This window comes from Anabrus simplex, chromosome 1 (genome assembly GCF_040414725.1).
Source record: "Anabrus simplex isolate iqAnaSimp1 chromosome 1, ASM4041472v1, whole genome shotgun sequence".
NCBI classification, from domain to species: Eukaryota; Metazoa; Arthropoda; class Insecta; order Orthoptera; family Tettigoniidae; genus Anabrus; species Anabrus simplex.
In genome coordinates, this window is record NC_090265.1 from 285,395,853 (window position 1) to 285,412,679 (window position 16,827).

Consider the following 16,827-nt stretch of genomic DNA (forward strand, 5'->3'; position numbering starts at 1 on the left):
TTTTTTCCCTGTCCTTTTCCCTTATCACACGCTGTCTTGCATTCCGTCGGTCTTGAATGGAGATGGCCTTTATAAACAAGTGCGGGTTATCAAGCTTGGAAACAGAATATGTTTTAGAACAGATGAGTGGTTCTGATGAAAGTTTGTTAGATTCAGATGATTTGAGTGATGCTGTTGACAACGCTGTACGCGAAATCCTTGGTTCGGAATAAGATACGATTGATAGTGCGCAAAATGGCAATCTGCATGTCATGGCTAATACATTTCGGTGAGAAAACATGTCTAATTATGTGGGTCAAATAAAACAGTATTTTTTTTTTTTTTGCTAGTTGCTTTACGTCGCACCGACACAGATAGGTCTTATGGCGACGATGGGACAGGAAAGGGCCAGGAGTAGGAAGGAAGCGGCCGTGGCCTTAATTAAGGTACAGCCCCAGCATTTGCCTGGTGTGAAAATGGGAAACTACGGAAAACCATTTTCAGGGCTGCCGACAGTGGGATTCGAACCTACTATCTCCCATAAAACAGTTTATAGGGAACCCAGGACCTCAGATTGAATCATTTGGGGAATGTGATGATGTGACCATTTTTAAGACATTCTTTATGGACTAGTTATTGGAACTAATAGTTCGTGAAACAAATCCGATCTAGGAGCTTATCACCACTGCGTTCCAGAATGTGGTTTTGGAAACCAGACACAAAGGACAACATACACATTGTGACTGCTCTTTATATGCTAATGGCTATAATACAAAAACCTAAGCTGCGAAGCTATTTTTCTAAAAGCTCTATTCTGTCAACACCAACTTTTCGGTCAGTCATTTCAATGGATGTATCTGAATCAATTAGTGATTGTATGAACTTCAACAACAATGCGACACTTGACAGATATCAGGGACCCTCCAAACTCTTCAAAATGTATCAGATTATGTAGTGTGCTAAAAAAAAAAATTAAGAGAGACGTTTCGGTGTACAGACTTCGAAGCGGGTCTCTGTACTGAGGGATGCTTCAAGACATTCCACACCAACAAGCTATTAAAGTAAGGTACCATTGTATTATCCGAAAGAATTGAGTTTTCTAAACATACACATCGAAGTTTTATTGAAATCCATAAAATAGTACCAAGTTGTGTTGCTTTGCACAAATCGGGGAAAGTTTAACACCACGCTCAGAAGTCCTCCCACAGCACAGAGACTACTGGGCATTTAAATTTAGCACGCTGAGGGGTTAAAAGGGACATTTTTTAATCTATTCAGGACATACGCCCATGTATCCCCATTCTATACACAATTATTGTGGTTACGACTGAATGGCAGACGTAGACTCCATGCAACTACTTTGGTGTATCAAGTGCTTTCTGAAAACACTCCTCCTTACCTATCCACCAGATTTCGCTACCTTAGTTCCCTACACCTGTTCAATACCCGGTCAGGCTGTACGCTAGAAATTCCTGTGCATCGAACCGCAACCTACAACAGATCGTTCACGATCACTGCCACGAGCAGGTGGAATGAACTCCCCAATGACATCAGAGAAGCTAAATCTAAGACAAAATTTAAAATCCTTTGCCAGCGTCATCTTTTAAACACTTCCAGTCTTTCTTGAGTGTGAATGGGATGCATGAATGAGAGTGAATATGGTTGTTTATTGCAATGTGTTCCTGTATATAATTTAGTTATACTTTACTCACCTTAGTTTAGTTAGTGATACTTTAGTTGTTTTAGTTATTCTTTAGGTTGTAAAAATTTCATATGTTTCAATTTTATGTAAAAATTACATTGTATATACATGAAGTGGTTAAGTGTAAGAAAGGGCCGGGAGCCCTAACTTCGCCACAATAAAGACGCTTTAATTGTCTCTCGCCCACTTTGCGAGCCTTTCTCCCGGCAAGCCCTTTACCGTAACGCATGTCTCAGCACCACAAGTTCCCTTCCTTTTCAGTCTTGCAGAGAGCTTTATCAGCATAAGGTTCAGTTTAGCAATTGTTAATGGCAGAGAAAGGCTCGCAGCACAGGTGACCGGGCAAGTGGCAATCCACTGAATAGATAAAAAATGTCCCAGTATAATTAATCACTAAGTGATTAAAAATTGTACTGCTTGGGTGGAAATGCTCAAATCTCTATAAATAAAGTTTAAAATAACATGAAAATTCCCAAAACTGTTCTCAAAATCGGGAGATCAGTTCCAGTGATCAAGCGAAACAATGAAAAATCAGGAAAGTTGGCACGTATGAAGATTTAATATCCATGGCTCCGTTTTGTTATTGAATACTACACTAGTGTCCAAAATTTAAGCATAATCACTAAACGAGGCCATTCCGTCTGATAGGAATGTCAGATTGCCGAACAAACTGAAGCTGACTCACACACCATAAGTCACACAACTTGTCCAAAGAAACAGCGTCAGAGAGGTTCTGATAGCTAAGGTTCACCTTTGACAACAACTAACAAAACTTGGCAATGTCTTCCATAATACCAATATAAATGGTCCGTTATTGGACATTATAAATTTTCCAGCTAACTCATGGCCTCCACGGTATGCACTAGCCGTGCATCCTGGTAGGTGTGCTAGATTCCAACTGATGAGCCCACCCTAGACACGGGTGCAAAACACTGGCAGCCAGGAATGAGTTAGCTGGAAAATTTATAATGTCCAATAAAGGACCATTTATATTAGTATTATAAATTTACTCATTCAGAACAAATATTTCAGATGAATGTCTTCCCTGGCCAGATATTCATCCACCAGAGCAGCACTGTGCGGTCCGGCATTAACGTCCATTAAGAGGAAGTCTGGACCAACAGCACCTCTGAAGAGTCAAACATGTGGTCTTAGTACCTCATCCCTGTATCTCGGAGCATTAACAGCGTTCCTCGGACCACCCTTGACCCCACCACCACACTCGTCCCGTTCCACAATGTTCCTGTGGTTGTATCGGCTACCCGGTTCTCTCCAGATTAATGTGCGACGGGAATCGTTCTGCAAACTGAAGCGGGATTCATCTGTGAAGAGCACATGCCTCCATTCATTCATGGTCCAGTTTCGATGTTCATGGCTCTACAGTAAACACGCCTGTCTCAGTGCCGAAGTGAGCAAGGCGCACACCGCTGGACGCGAGGCAAACGGCTCTGCTGTTTTGAGCCGCTGGTACACAGTTTGCCAGGAAACGGCAACCCGAGACAGCTGCAAGCTTCGTCGACAATTGTCTTGCAGTTTCACTCCGATTTTGTCAGGCATTTAAGGCCAGATATCGGTCCTGCTGTGGGGCGGTTACCCTTGGTTGACCTGGTACTAGTCTACGACTAATATCTCCTGTGTCTCAAAATCATCTCCAAAGCCTGGTAATGACATTTGTAGCACATTCAAGGATACGGCGACTTCGGTCTGTGTCTGGCCTGCTTCCAGGCGCCTAAGGTATTCTACCCTGCAAAACGGGGTCCAAATGGCGTCCTTGTGCCATTATGTTTTCAAGATCACCACGAGGCCACACTCCGCACACTAAAACAGGGCACACACCACTGAGGGAAAATGGGGCACAGGTACTGGCTATGTTTACCTTGCGGTTACGCCGCTAGTCAAAGCAGGGAACACTCCTTTCCTATACAGAGCAAACCCGCAAGGTTCGTAGGTGCATATGTCGTGCGATTTGCGGTCTATATCCTGTTGCCCTGCTTACTCGTAACTTATACTTAACTTTTGGACACTAGTGTAGTTTCCTGTTCAGCAGAAACTAAGACTGGTACTCCCTGATGTATAGACAAGAAATGTGTTTATCCACCAATCAATACACGATTTATTGTAAATATATTACACTAGTACCGGTTTCGGCCCTTAACGGCCATCAACAGCTAGTACATAATTAGTTTGCAGCCATTAGACATATGCCGTTAAGGGCCGAAACCGGTACTAGTGTAATCTATTTACAATAAATCGTGTAGTGATTGGTGGAAAAACACATTTCTTGTCTATACGTTGAATCTATCAATACGGAAAATGAACTTTTCAAACAATAATGGTACTCCCTGAATCTGCCTCATCATGGTTATCTGTGTTATCAGATGTATTTCAGCATAGTATCCTTGGACCCCTACTGTTTGTTCTCTATATATATTACATTCTTTGACATATAAATAATGCACAGTACAGTTTTCCACCTATTCAATACTAAGTTGTATTTACAGTATTTACATTACATGGGACTAGTTTCAACCCTACTCGGGGTCATCATCAGCCACATTAAAACATACACAAAATGTATGGCAAAATCCCAAAACATGTTTTCTAGCAGTAAGAGGCCGAAACAGTCACTGTTTCCTCCTCTTGTACCTGAAAATCTTACGGCAAGTGTCTACGCCTGATTGTCATGAACTGAAGAGTTCTCAATTCGTGTAGTGACTGGTTTAAAAAATGTGATCTTTCTCCCAATGTTAAGAAGTGTAAAACTATCTTTTTCACTGCTAAAGCAAGGAATGAACACTGCCTATACAAACCAGGGAAATACATTGCAATCGGCTTCTCAGGTAAGAGACCTGCGTTATAACTGACTGCAAACTGACCTCCTCTGCTCATATAATCAATAAAATCCCAAGCTATGCATAGCCTAAGCATTCTTTACAGATTCACTGAAATTAATGATGTTAACACTTTAAAATTATACTTCGTCTCTATGTCCTCCCCAGTATTGACTTTTGTATCCCTATTTGGTCCTCGTCTCCCGTTACAAACATATTTCAACTAAATAGTACTTTTCACTTTCATTGTTAAGACTTGCAATCCAGCTTTTAAGAACACAACTAAATCCCAACAAGTTGAACTACCTGGGTATACATGACCTGAGAAGTAGTTTACAGTTCTCCAAATTTGTTTACATGAAATAATCAACGGCTATACCAAGTGCAATACTCTTCCAAAGTACTTCCCTAAGTATGTTCCAGCCTGCCCAACACGCAACCAGCATACTCATGTGTGCCGCCCACGCCTAATCTTACAACAACTCTCCATCCATCACCCTCTCCCTATTCTTGGTAACCCACTGCCCGATACAGACATATTCACACCCTTTCAAACAAAATTAAAAGATTCCTTCAAAGTCTTCTCCAGGTTTCCATTTTCTTCCGACCTTCCTAGCCATAACCTTTATTCTTGCTAACTCTGTAACCGATCCCCTGCCAGGTATCGTTGCCATTCTTGTTACATTGTTATTAATTTACTGTTGATACTTTATGCTGTTATTTATACCGACTTATTTTATTATACTTATTTAAATTTGTTATATTATTAGTGCCCTCCACTGCTATAGGCCTATCGGTGTAACTCCCGAGAAGGCTCGCCAGGATAAATAACATAGTAATCATGGCTGACGGTAGGCGAATGGACTCTGCCATTGGTTGAAGATTACTCCAATGAAACGCCGTTCCCAAAATTCAAGACAGCGAGAAGTTATAACCAACCTTCGCGGAATAAAAAGACCTAAGAGAATGAGGCAATGTGAAAGAATAAGCATATGAAATAAACAAGAAAATTATGGGAGTGACGTTTCATAGGGCAAATCTTCAGGCAATGGCAGAGTCCATTCGTGCCACCGCCAGCCATGATTATATATGAACACCAAAGAGAAATAAGAACATGTTGAAATAGTACAGATTCTGAACACTGGAAAGAATAGATTGCACCACTTATGCTTTAATATTAGGAAATCGAGGCCTAAAGCTGCGTGACTTATGATTGAATATTAATAAGAAATAGAAGCCTAAAGCCGTTTTACGGCTTCTAAGCTTGTTGACAAAGCTTTGTCAATAGAGGTTAGATGGTTTTGTCACTAGCCGGACCTAACGTACCCAGACCAATCGCTTTGGCACTATCCATGCAGTAATTACGTATCTGAACACTGTAAAGCTTAGATTACAGCATTTATGATTTAATATTAATAAGAAAGAGGCCTAAAGCCGCTTTGCGGCTTCTAACGTTTGCTTGTTCAGAGACCAATCGCTTTGAATAATGACGTGTTTAAATGGTTCAGAGGTAGCGGTACACACTGGTACAGGGAAAAGAAATACTGAAAAATTATTTCTCACACACACATAAAGGAGGATGTAGAAAAAAGGAACATTGATCGTAATTAAAGGAGATCACGAGCTGCCAGAAAGAGATTGTGGTATAACTTGCACTAACAGAGACATCCATTTTGAACAGTAACTTGATGATTACCATAGGAATGAAAAGAATAATTAAACAATGCCTGCAATCAGTGCCCTCCCCTTCATCCCCCAAGTTGGTACCTGGTGTTACGAAGTATTAGGAACAAAGTTTAGTTGGTACGTCACACTAGAAACTAATTAAAGTTGGTACCACAAACTAATTGAACTGACTTACATCCTGAATAACAAATGAACATTAAACAGCGCTCCTATGCTGGTCAGCCCTTACAGGAGCTGCACCATTGTTTGTTTTCCTTTACCATTTTTTTTAATGTAATACAATCAGTGCAAAATGGAGTACTTCGTACCTGTATACGACTAATAAATTTAATAAAGGAAGTTATAACTACAGAATCACAAAACTTCTCTAATGAAAACTCTTGCTTATGAGGAAACCAGTACCTACTGTACCATCTAAAAGTACGGTCACCGGAATTTAAAAATTTTCTTTTTTAGAAATTGTTTTACATTACACTAACACAGACAGACCTTAATGGCAACAATGCGATGGGAAAGGTCTAGGAGTGAGAAGGAAACGACAATGGCCTTGAGATACAGCCCCTGCATTTGCCTTGTGTAAAAATGTGAAACAATGGGAAAACCATCTTTAGGACTGCCAACAGAGAGGCTTGAACCCATAATCTACCGGATGCAAGCTAATAGCTACATGACCCAAACCGCATTAACTAGACGCTCGGCTGAATGGGATATACTAAATACGGAACATTCAAGAAAGGCTATGAACGCAAGCATGCTTGTAGTTTTAGGCGAGAGCTGATACTGTGGTCATATGTAAACCCAGTATTATTCATAATAGCTACAGCAGACGTAACTGTCTTTAAACTGTAAATCTACGGCGACGATATGATAATAGCTTCCTAAGTAACGAAATTAACACAGAATTCCCCTCAAAATTTTTCATCAGCCGGGTGACAGGAATAAGCAGCGGGTGGAGAATACTACGTAAACTATGAATGTCATAGGTAATAAATTTCATATTAATCCGTATTGGAGAGCAATATAGTGTAAAATAAAAGCTAAAGGGTTTCACCTATTCAACACTGATTGTTGTAACCTTAAAAAAGTTACATACATTTTTTAAACTATGAATATGATAAAATTTCTATTTTACCACTCAAGGCATTAACAGTAATATCAGACAGGTAAACATTCAACAGCAAAATTGACATAAGAGTATTTTGAACTTGTGTTCTACTGCTCGTTCACAACTACATAACACCGGAGCTTACCACTTCGTTGCTGCGGGTTGCCATACGGATTTGTGACGTGGAATAGAGTGCTCACATATGATTCCACGCTAATCCAGACACCGTTGATATAGATGTTGATTCCCACAGGGAACCTGGAATATTTGTTCCGAATGAGTAAAATTATGTCCAACAACGGGCCAACTATAATGGTATACTCCAGACACCACTCGTGCACGACACTACGCGATTGTCACGCTAAACCTTTAAACTCCGATATAATTTATTCAATTATGATTACAATAATGAAAATGTATCATTTAAATAAACAGTTCCGCAGTATTTATATGTTAATTATATACAGCATGCACATTAATCACAGGGTCGGTAAAGCAATAAAACCAATGAACAACATTAAACATAGGACCTACCTGTCGTGATGTATGGCCTGCAAATCATTAGGAACATTAAAAAAACTCCCTTAAAAGAGCCCTGGAAGTTAGAGAAACATGTCTCAAGTTCATGTGGCAGTCACGCTATCCCATTCAGTGTACGTATCAGCCAGAGAACAGTATTAGGTTAACGTCGCGCATTCCTATCCACAAAATGTCACTGTAAAATTTGTTACAAATGTAACATAATTGCTTTTACTTAAATTAATTGAAAAATCTGCAGTAAATTAAGAAATATCTTCGTTATTAGAGAAATATGAAAACATACTCAAGGCCTGTAGACAGGACTCCTTTACGTTGTATTCCGCTGCTGGTGCAGTCTTTTGTTAATTTCTTGAGGTCCAGGGCTAGCACCGAGGAATGGGACTGCTATGTCTGTGGAATCTCATTATCTTTGTCCATATGACTAGAGCGGCCAGATAAAACAGCAAAATGGAGGTCAGCAGCATTCACAATCTTATTTCGTTCTTCAATGAGGGAAATGATCATGTTATAGTGATGTGGATGGAACTCTACGGAAAAACAACTAAGGACGCATTCAACAACTTGGTGCTACACATTACAGAGAAATATTGTAAGTACCACAAAAATCATTTTTGTTGAAAGAAAAATAGCATGATCCCTGGACCAATAAATATTGGTATTTTTATTCGAACGAAAATAGCATGATCCCTGGACCAATCAATTACTAGTCCACAGAATACTTCTTATGTACATTGGCCATAGCCTTTTGTTGCCTATTAAATCTTGCATATCGCGATACAATTCACAGGAAATTATGACACTGACAACTGAAGCAATGAACCGAAAGCAAAGAACTTCAGTGAACACAGACATCACACACGAAACTTTTCAAAGTGTAAGACAAACAAAAGACATACATGTGTTACTGTGAGCGTAGCACCAAAAGTAAAGTAGGTTTACATAATATTCTAAGAAAATAAAACATTTCTTAATTTACCGCAGATTTTAGACTTTAACTGTGTAAATGCTATTATTATATTCCATTTGTGACAAATTTTACAGTGAAATTTCGTAGATAGGAATGCGCAACGTAACCCAGTATTAAGTAGAAGAACTACGATTCACAATGCTTCTGCCAGTAAGAACCAGATACAGGACTATCTTGCAAGAGCTAATACCACTGATGCTATGATAATCCCGAACAGGATGCATGCAAATTATGAGCTCATTCATATGACGATCACATCTGTGATACACAGGGTTACGTGAATGATGTTGATCCACGAAATATCACTGTAATATTTGTCACAAATGGAAGATAGTAATTGCTTTTACGCAAATAAAGTCTCAAATCCCAGGTTGATTAAAAAATACAAAATATTTTATTTTAGAGAATACATACTTTACTGCCTTACAACAACTTTCTGCTACGTCGCAGCGCTTCCGTAAGTGTTTTGTTTGTCCAACACTGTCGCCTGATGTCTTTGCTCACTGAAGTTCTTTGGCATCGTTTTATTGATTTTTCGCATTCCATGTAATTTGATGGGCTGTCACTTCATGTGCATTAACTGATTCATTAAACAATTTATTGGTCCAGGGATCATGCTATTTTTCAACAAAATACCCGCACTCCCATTCGCTAGAAAGAGGGCTCGTTGGTGCCAGCCCTGGACCTCAAGGAAAAACAAACAAACGACGGCACGAGCAACGGAATGCAACACCATGGACTCCTATATACAGCCAGTAAATACGTATACATATTTCTTGCTAGTAACGACGGTATTTCTAAATCAACCTGGGATTTGAGACTTTATTTGAGTAAATCAATGATTACCTTTCGTTTGTGACAAATATTACAGTGATATTTCGTGGATCAACATCGTTCACGTAACCATACACAGATTTCAGTATAACTTCCACAAGCGGGCTGGGCATGGCACGCCTCACACTCCGCTCACTGTACACACGGAGGCTTGGCGGCAGGTGATGCTGTCACCAACTGTTGAGAAAATTTGACAATAGGTTGCAACCACTGAATTAACTTTTTTCCTGCTGTGCGGGCAGTATGCACCGCAGCGATAGTCAACCCTGGAACCGGCAGTCGTCGCGATCGCGACTCATTTCCCTGTTACTCAACCGGCAGAGTCGCTATCGAGATGCATCACGCCAGCGCTGACTAATTTCGAGATAGCGCCTTGACATTCAATATCTTTATGACATATCTTGCATCATGTTGAAGAGGAAACTCTACTCTATAATACAGCTCAATTCTGAAGTAATTTAGTGTGACAGTGTGTGCGGTATACACGGGGAAAAACGAGAACGATTTGCAGATGGTCATTCTGTTGTGCTTGCTGTGGTTGTCCGATGTGCATTTCCTCTCGTGGCGCAAAATTAGTGAATTGTCAGGAAGTAGTGAAATTCGTAAATGTTTGTTTGATCTGGACGGCGAAGGTGATAGTGAGGTATTTTTAAAAGGAATTGGCGATGATTTTGACAATAATTCGTCAGGTAGTGGCGAGTTATATGAGGCTAGGCTGAGTGGTTCCGACAATGATATTGACGATGATGTGGAACACAATGAACATGCCACTGATGATAATAATGAAGGTAATGCAGTTGACCAAACAAAACCGAAGTGGAAAAGAGTTTATCCTCCAGACTGAAATAAATGTGGAAGAGAAGTTCAAGGTTCGAAACGCAGGTGTACGAAATTGCCCTCTGAGAAACAATCCTCCTCTAACATATTTTTATTTGTTTCTCTAATGGTATCTAGAATCTTTTAGTAACTAAAACTAATAAATAAGCACAAGAAATTATTCGAATTAAAACGAATTCCGGAAATATGGGTCCGTATTCTCGTCTGCAAAGGTGGGTTGAAGTTAAAGTATCAAAAATGAAATATCATTTCTCTAGTTATAAATATGGGTCTGAACCATAACAACAATATTGAAAAATAGTGGTCCACTTCAAAATCTCAAACATTTCCATATTTTTCTAAAGTCATGTCACTAAAACTTTTCGACTGGTAAGAAATGTTCTATAACCTGTTGGTAATTATCATTTTTGATGCCTACATACTCTATAGTTTGAACACCGACAAACCCCTTGAACATGAGGAATAATTCCATAAATTATTTATGGTTAGTATTGACGAAGGTCTTTTAGATGAAGAAACTCTTCAAAACATTCCACCTGGACCTTCAGGAGAAATGGGACATCAGGTGGTACGCCTCCCAGGGAAGAAACTGCGGTTGTGCCCTGTCTGCTCGACTGCAGGAAAAAGTCACGCACCCACTTCTGGTGCCCAGGATGTAATTGTGGTGTCCATAAACAGTACTGACATAAATTAGAACATTTTTGGCGGAATGTGAAAGCAGGAAGAAAGAGGAGCCACCCCGAAGGTAGCGAGGATGAATCTGACTAAGTAGACTCATGTTTTGGTGCGATGTGCTTGTGTTATTTCAGTTCTATTTTACTTTACAATACTTCAATGTAGTGAAACCTTTCTACATATTTTTAATCAGCATAAAATTTTGAAAATTTTGTATACAGTAAAAACGTCATATTACTTTTTACGTACACGTTGCCCAGAACTTTTGGATTATTTTGGAATACTTGGCGTGTGTTCGATACTTCGCCCATACTGCTTCACGATACTAAATTGGTAAGTTTAATTTCATACTACAGTATTCTTCGTCCTTTTCTGAATAAAATGACATGTTGTACATAAACATAAATTGAAAAATAACATTTTTATGTATTTTTTAAAAGTTGCTTGCAAAACTCGCCTAAATGCTTGCCGCTTGAAGGTGAACCGCTTGCCGGTTCTAGGGTTAAGAGCCTCGCGAAGGGAGTGTGACCCGGGTGCCACTGTTCTCATGACAGAGCTTGGCCTGGATTTACAAAGGTTACAGGTACTAAATTAAAATGCGTGCTTTTCTTATTTTCACCGAATGTGCTAACCCTGTGGCCACTGATCATACGACCTCTAGCAGGAAAAAAGTTACATAGACTTCTTCACCGCTGATCGGAGCCGGCCAATCGGAGTAAAGATACTAGTGGCAATTTCTTCTTTCATGCCGTCTTGCTTTCAATTTTCCTATATAAGAAAGAATACTTTTTGGGGCGGGATGGTGGATTTATAGCAAGCATAGAGGAAGGATCTCTCCTCTCTGGTACTCCGGGTATTGTAAAACGTTCCCTTTCAATCTTTACTAATGCCGGCCCGCTTGCGGAAGCGCCAGCCAGATTTCACCATCCGATCACCAGTAATTCAAGATATCATCAACCTGGATCAGTATGTGTTTGCAAGCATGTGGGACTGTGTGTGTAAGGCACTATGTAATGTATTGTGAACAGAGACTATTACCAAACAAGATTCTACACCACACAAGAATAGCAGAAAGTTCTCAATTTTTTATTCCTATGTTTCCAGCCTATATGGCCATGGGCTACATGTTTCATTCATATTGCGGTCATACACAGGACAAACAATTTTACATGGAATCGGAACTGAAGGGATGAAACATATTTTACAAGTCTCACATGCATTAGATTCAACTGCAACCACTTTGGTCATAAGACAGCTATCCGTCTCCAAGGTTACCACGGCCCCAAAGTCTTGAATCATTCCTTACATAGAACTTCAAAATGTGTACAGTTATTAATGCCATAGATACACATTCAAGATTGTGTCTAGATACATTACGATTAAATACGGACCTACAAAAAGGAATTTTTTTTTTTTGCTAGTGGCTTTACATCGCACCGACACAGATAGGTCTATGGCGAAGAGGGGATAGGAAAAGGCTAGGAGTTGGAACCGGCCGTGGCCTTAAGGTACAGCCCCAGCATTTGCCTGGTGCAAAAATCGGAAACCATGGAAAACCATCTTCAGGGCTGCCAACAGGGGATTCAAACCCACTATCTCCCGGATTCAAGCTCACGGCCGTGCACCCCTAATCGCACGATCAACTCGCCTGGTGACAACAAAAAAAGAAAAAGGAAACAAGGAAGCTCAGAGGTGCGGTATCTACATGTGGAAGAAGTCTTCCACAGGTGAGAAACAACAGGAACCGGCCTCTGCCAGCAGACAGGAATAACACATACAATAACCTCAATAAACCCTCTATGCCCATATCATTTTAGGTTTAGCTTGCGTACATAAACAGTGGCTAAATGTCTACACTTCAACAAAGTTGAATATGCTCCACAGAAGCCATGGATATTGAGTCTTATTGAATTTGGTGGTGTCTGCAAATGTTCAGTGGCTTAAGATTTGGCCACTTTTTGCTGTGTGTGTCAGTTCCTGCACTGTGCTGCCATTTGGGATGAAAGTGGCCAAATATTTAGACACTTAAGTCTTCGCTTACCTAGCAGTATCACAAGTGTATATTCTCAGTTTGTTGCTATTTATTCAGTATTTCTGGAGCGACTGCCATGTTATATCCCGATATGCAAAATTTCATGTAAGTTTAATGATTTTTAACCATTACAATAATCCATGGGAAGCTAATAGCTAACAGTACACATATTTACCCACCAGCCTATTGTCAGCAGTAATGAACAGTGGCTAAATATTAAGCCATCACGTTCTGAATTTCGTTTGAAGGGGTTTTATGAAAAAACAATATCAAATCAAATGACATCCAACCAAGAGATACCCCTGCTACAAATAATGTTTTTTTAATAAAAAATAAAATTTGATCATTCAGGGAAAATTCAGGTGGCTAAATATTCAGCCACTGACCTATAAAGGGTTAAAAGCGAAAACATAACTGAGTGCGTCCTTCCAAGACTCTGTGCACACGAATTGAATAAAACCAAATTAGGACTGTAGAATATGAACAATGAAGGATGTTTTAATTTTGAAGAGTTATGCCACTAGTATTAATGTCCAGATATTCGTGGGTGATGTACATTAACAGGGGTAGATAAAAATCAATACTAAGCAATCCTCCCAGGCGGAGAGGCACAAAATGGCGGTCATTGGCGCCAATTAATGTGTGCAAAACTGCAATAATAATCATTCCACTCCCCACTCCACAAATAATAAAATAACGCAATAACAAATGCAAAATACATCAAGAAAACAAGCGACTTCGATAATAAAAAGGGACATAACCACACAAAACTTCATCGCTTCCGCCACCCATTACCTTACGTACCGTCTCAAAAGACTTCACTAACAGATAATACTATTTTTCTTTTAAGAAAGCAACTTACCGAAGACACTGTTCCATTCATCGAATTAAAATTAATTGTTGCAGCCATACCACAAAGACAGTTAAAATACAATATACTGCAGCAATAGGATCATTTTTACCGAACCATTGCATTGCCCTAAAATAAATACTCGCTAGTAGCAGGCAAGCTTCCTGCTGACGAAATATACCGGAAATAAGTTCAAAGAATACGAAGATGTTCAACACAAACACCTGAACCATGTTCAGAAAAGGATTATAGTTCCGCGATATATCGTTGGCTAAACGATATACTGCGACAAAAGATTTCTGCTTTAAAACAATAATAGAGGAAAATTCGCACAAGACACCAGAGATCAATTAAACATCATTAACCCACACCTCCATTTGGCAGATTCCCTAACATTTGTTTCCTGTGAATTTTCCTTACATGATGTCAAAAGCTTTGATAATGTTTGAATATTTTCCAAACACCAATTCCTCTACCAACAAATTAAAATTTGTCCCAATCAGATTCATTAATTCCAAATTATACTTCATATTATGGTCTTTCCTAGTATATCAATTCATGTTCATCCGACTGCTAATACTATCTTCCCACACCATCTCTCCACGGACAGAGCCCACGTGAATCCCCGCCGACCAACTTAGCCAAAAACACATAACCATACTAGACTACAACCTAATCAAAATTGAAGTTGGTGCATCCTATCCGCGAAAGCAATGCAAACAAATGGGGTACCTCAAGGAAACCCCTAATTTCGCAACTATTTAACGCAGCGACGGCAGATAAAACACGAAAAATGACGGACTCTCCTGAAACTACTCTAATAATGAACGCTAATGATATGGCAATGGGATCGAGCTCAATGGCAGAACTACAGACGACAATGATGAAGTTAGAAGCTTGGGCTTCAGATAACAAATTTAAAGTAACCAGGAAAAGGCAGTACAGATGGTGAACAGAAAAGACGGCAAGACGGCTAAGGACGACGCTATATCATTAAAAAATAAAACACTATAAAGAGTCAAGAAACTCAAAAACGTGGGCATTCCGTTCCAAACGAGCATAACATCCTTCAATAACCACGTTATAGACAGAACGACAGCAGCGATCAGAGCCATTCACAATATCACGAATTTATCTATGCTATCCCTTAACACAGCGATGACTTTATTCAAGACCGCAATAACACCAATTGTCACATACGCAACCGAAATAATATGGCACAACCTGACATTCGATGACTTCGAGAGAATAGAGTCAAAGCAAGAAACTTCAAGAAGCCTCTAGGAGTAGGTAAAGTGGCACCCTCCAGTCTTGTTTATGTACTGGAACGGGAAACCTACTTCGTTGAAGAATTTCAGAAAAACTTCTTAAGAAATGCGTGGAAATAGACCCCGAATTCTATGGCAATGACGCCATGATCGATCGTCACTGGACGAAACAACTTCAAGAAAAAAGTCATGTTATAACAAACTATGCGATAATTGGCTTCCACCACAATATATGCGCAAAGACAAAATTCCACAACACAACAGATGACTGAATTTGTACACTGTGTAAGGAAGAGTGCGACCGCTACCACCTGCTAAAGTGCAAAAATAGCCAACAATCTAACAGAATACAGCAAAATGTAAATGAACACAACAAACTTAATACTCATTTCAGTGCTTCTTATTAATATATGATACAACCAAAATTCTTCCAAATCCAAAATTTGCGAAAATTGTTCTAACACTACCCTCTTGTCGAAAAAGGTCTAGAACAAATCACGCTGCATGCCTTTCGATAATTTTCAGTCTTCCCAACAACTAATCCTAACAAGCTACCCACTCTCGAATAGGCACACGCCAACTTACATACAACTTCATCACAACGGGGAAGGGATACCGACTAGAGGGTAACTGGAGACAGTGGCGGCTCGTGATAAAAATTTTAGGGGGTTCACAACAACATATTTGTTCATGTCTCAAATCAGCAAAAAAGTAACATAGGCACATAAATCACTTCACTAAAAGTTCCTTGTACGGTTCCTTTCACACAAATAATATGGTAGAACCCCTGTAATCGAGAATAAATTTTATACTAGACTAATCTGTTAATGTAGAACAAAAGTAAAATTCATACTAACGCTACTACACTGCGAATATTGAAGGATGCGAGTACTATTCTTGCTTTTACATAGCACGAAGTTCACCTGGGTGATACCGTAGAACAAAACTAAACCCCATGGCTTACCGACAGCTGGTCAGCCCGGTGGCCTGCAGATTATGAGGTGTCGTGTGGTCAGCATGAAGAATACTCTCGGCCGTTATTCTTGGCTTTCTAGACGGGGGCCGCCATCTCACCGTCAGATAGCTCCTCAGTTGTAATCACGTAGGCTGAGTGAACCTCGAACCATCCCTCAAATCCAGGTAAAAAACCTTACCTGGCCGGTAATCGAACCCGGGGCATGCGGGTAAGAGACAAGCTCTACTCCCACACCACGGGGCCGGCTGTGTTAGTGTAGAACAAAAGTAAAATTAATAATAACTTTACTGCACTGCGAACATTGAAGGATGCGAGTACTATTTTTGGTTTTCAAATAGCACGAAGTTCACCTGGGTATGGCGAGAAGCATAGAAATAATGTGTACCGCATTTACCGGTCGATTTTTAAAAAATACTTTTTTGCGAATTGATCCCAATAGTCTCCACATTGTGCCCGTTCGCACGTCCACGACAGATTACAAAATGGCGCCGACCGAAGGTATGGGCCATGTAATCTATATCAAGCAAGGAATAGTCACCTGTTAT

At 39.8% G+C, this 16,827-nt stretch overlaps 1 protein-coding gene across 2 annotated transcripts in view; it reads right to left on the reverse strand.

The window, feature by feature from the left end:
* Window positions 1-14,209, reverse strand: part of hfp (Poly(U)-binding-splicing factor hfp) — a 579,337-nt gene extending 565,128 nt beyond the window's left edge. For both annotated transcript variants that reach the window (XM_067159786.2, XM_067159787.2), the window contains exon 1: window positions 14,051-14,209. In XM_067159786.2, coding sequence (XP_067015887.1) covers window positions 14,051-14,098 — 48 coding nt within the window. In that variant the 5' untranslated portion in view covers window positions 14,099-14,209. The remainder of the gene's footprint in view (window positions 1-14,050) is intronic.
* Between the last annotated feature and the right edge of the window lie 2,618 nt (window positions 14,210-16,827).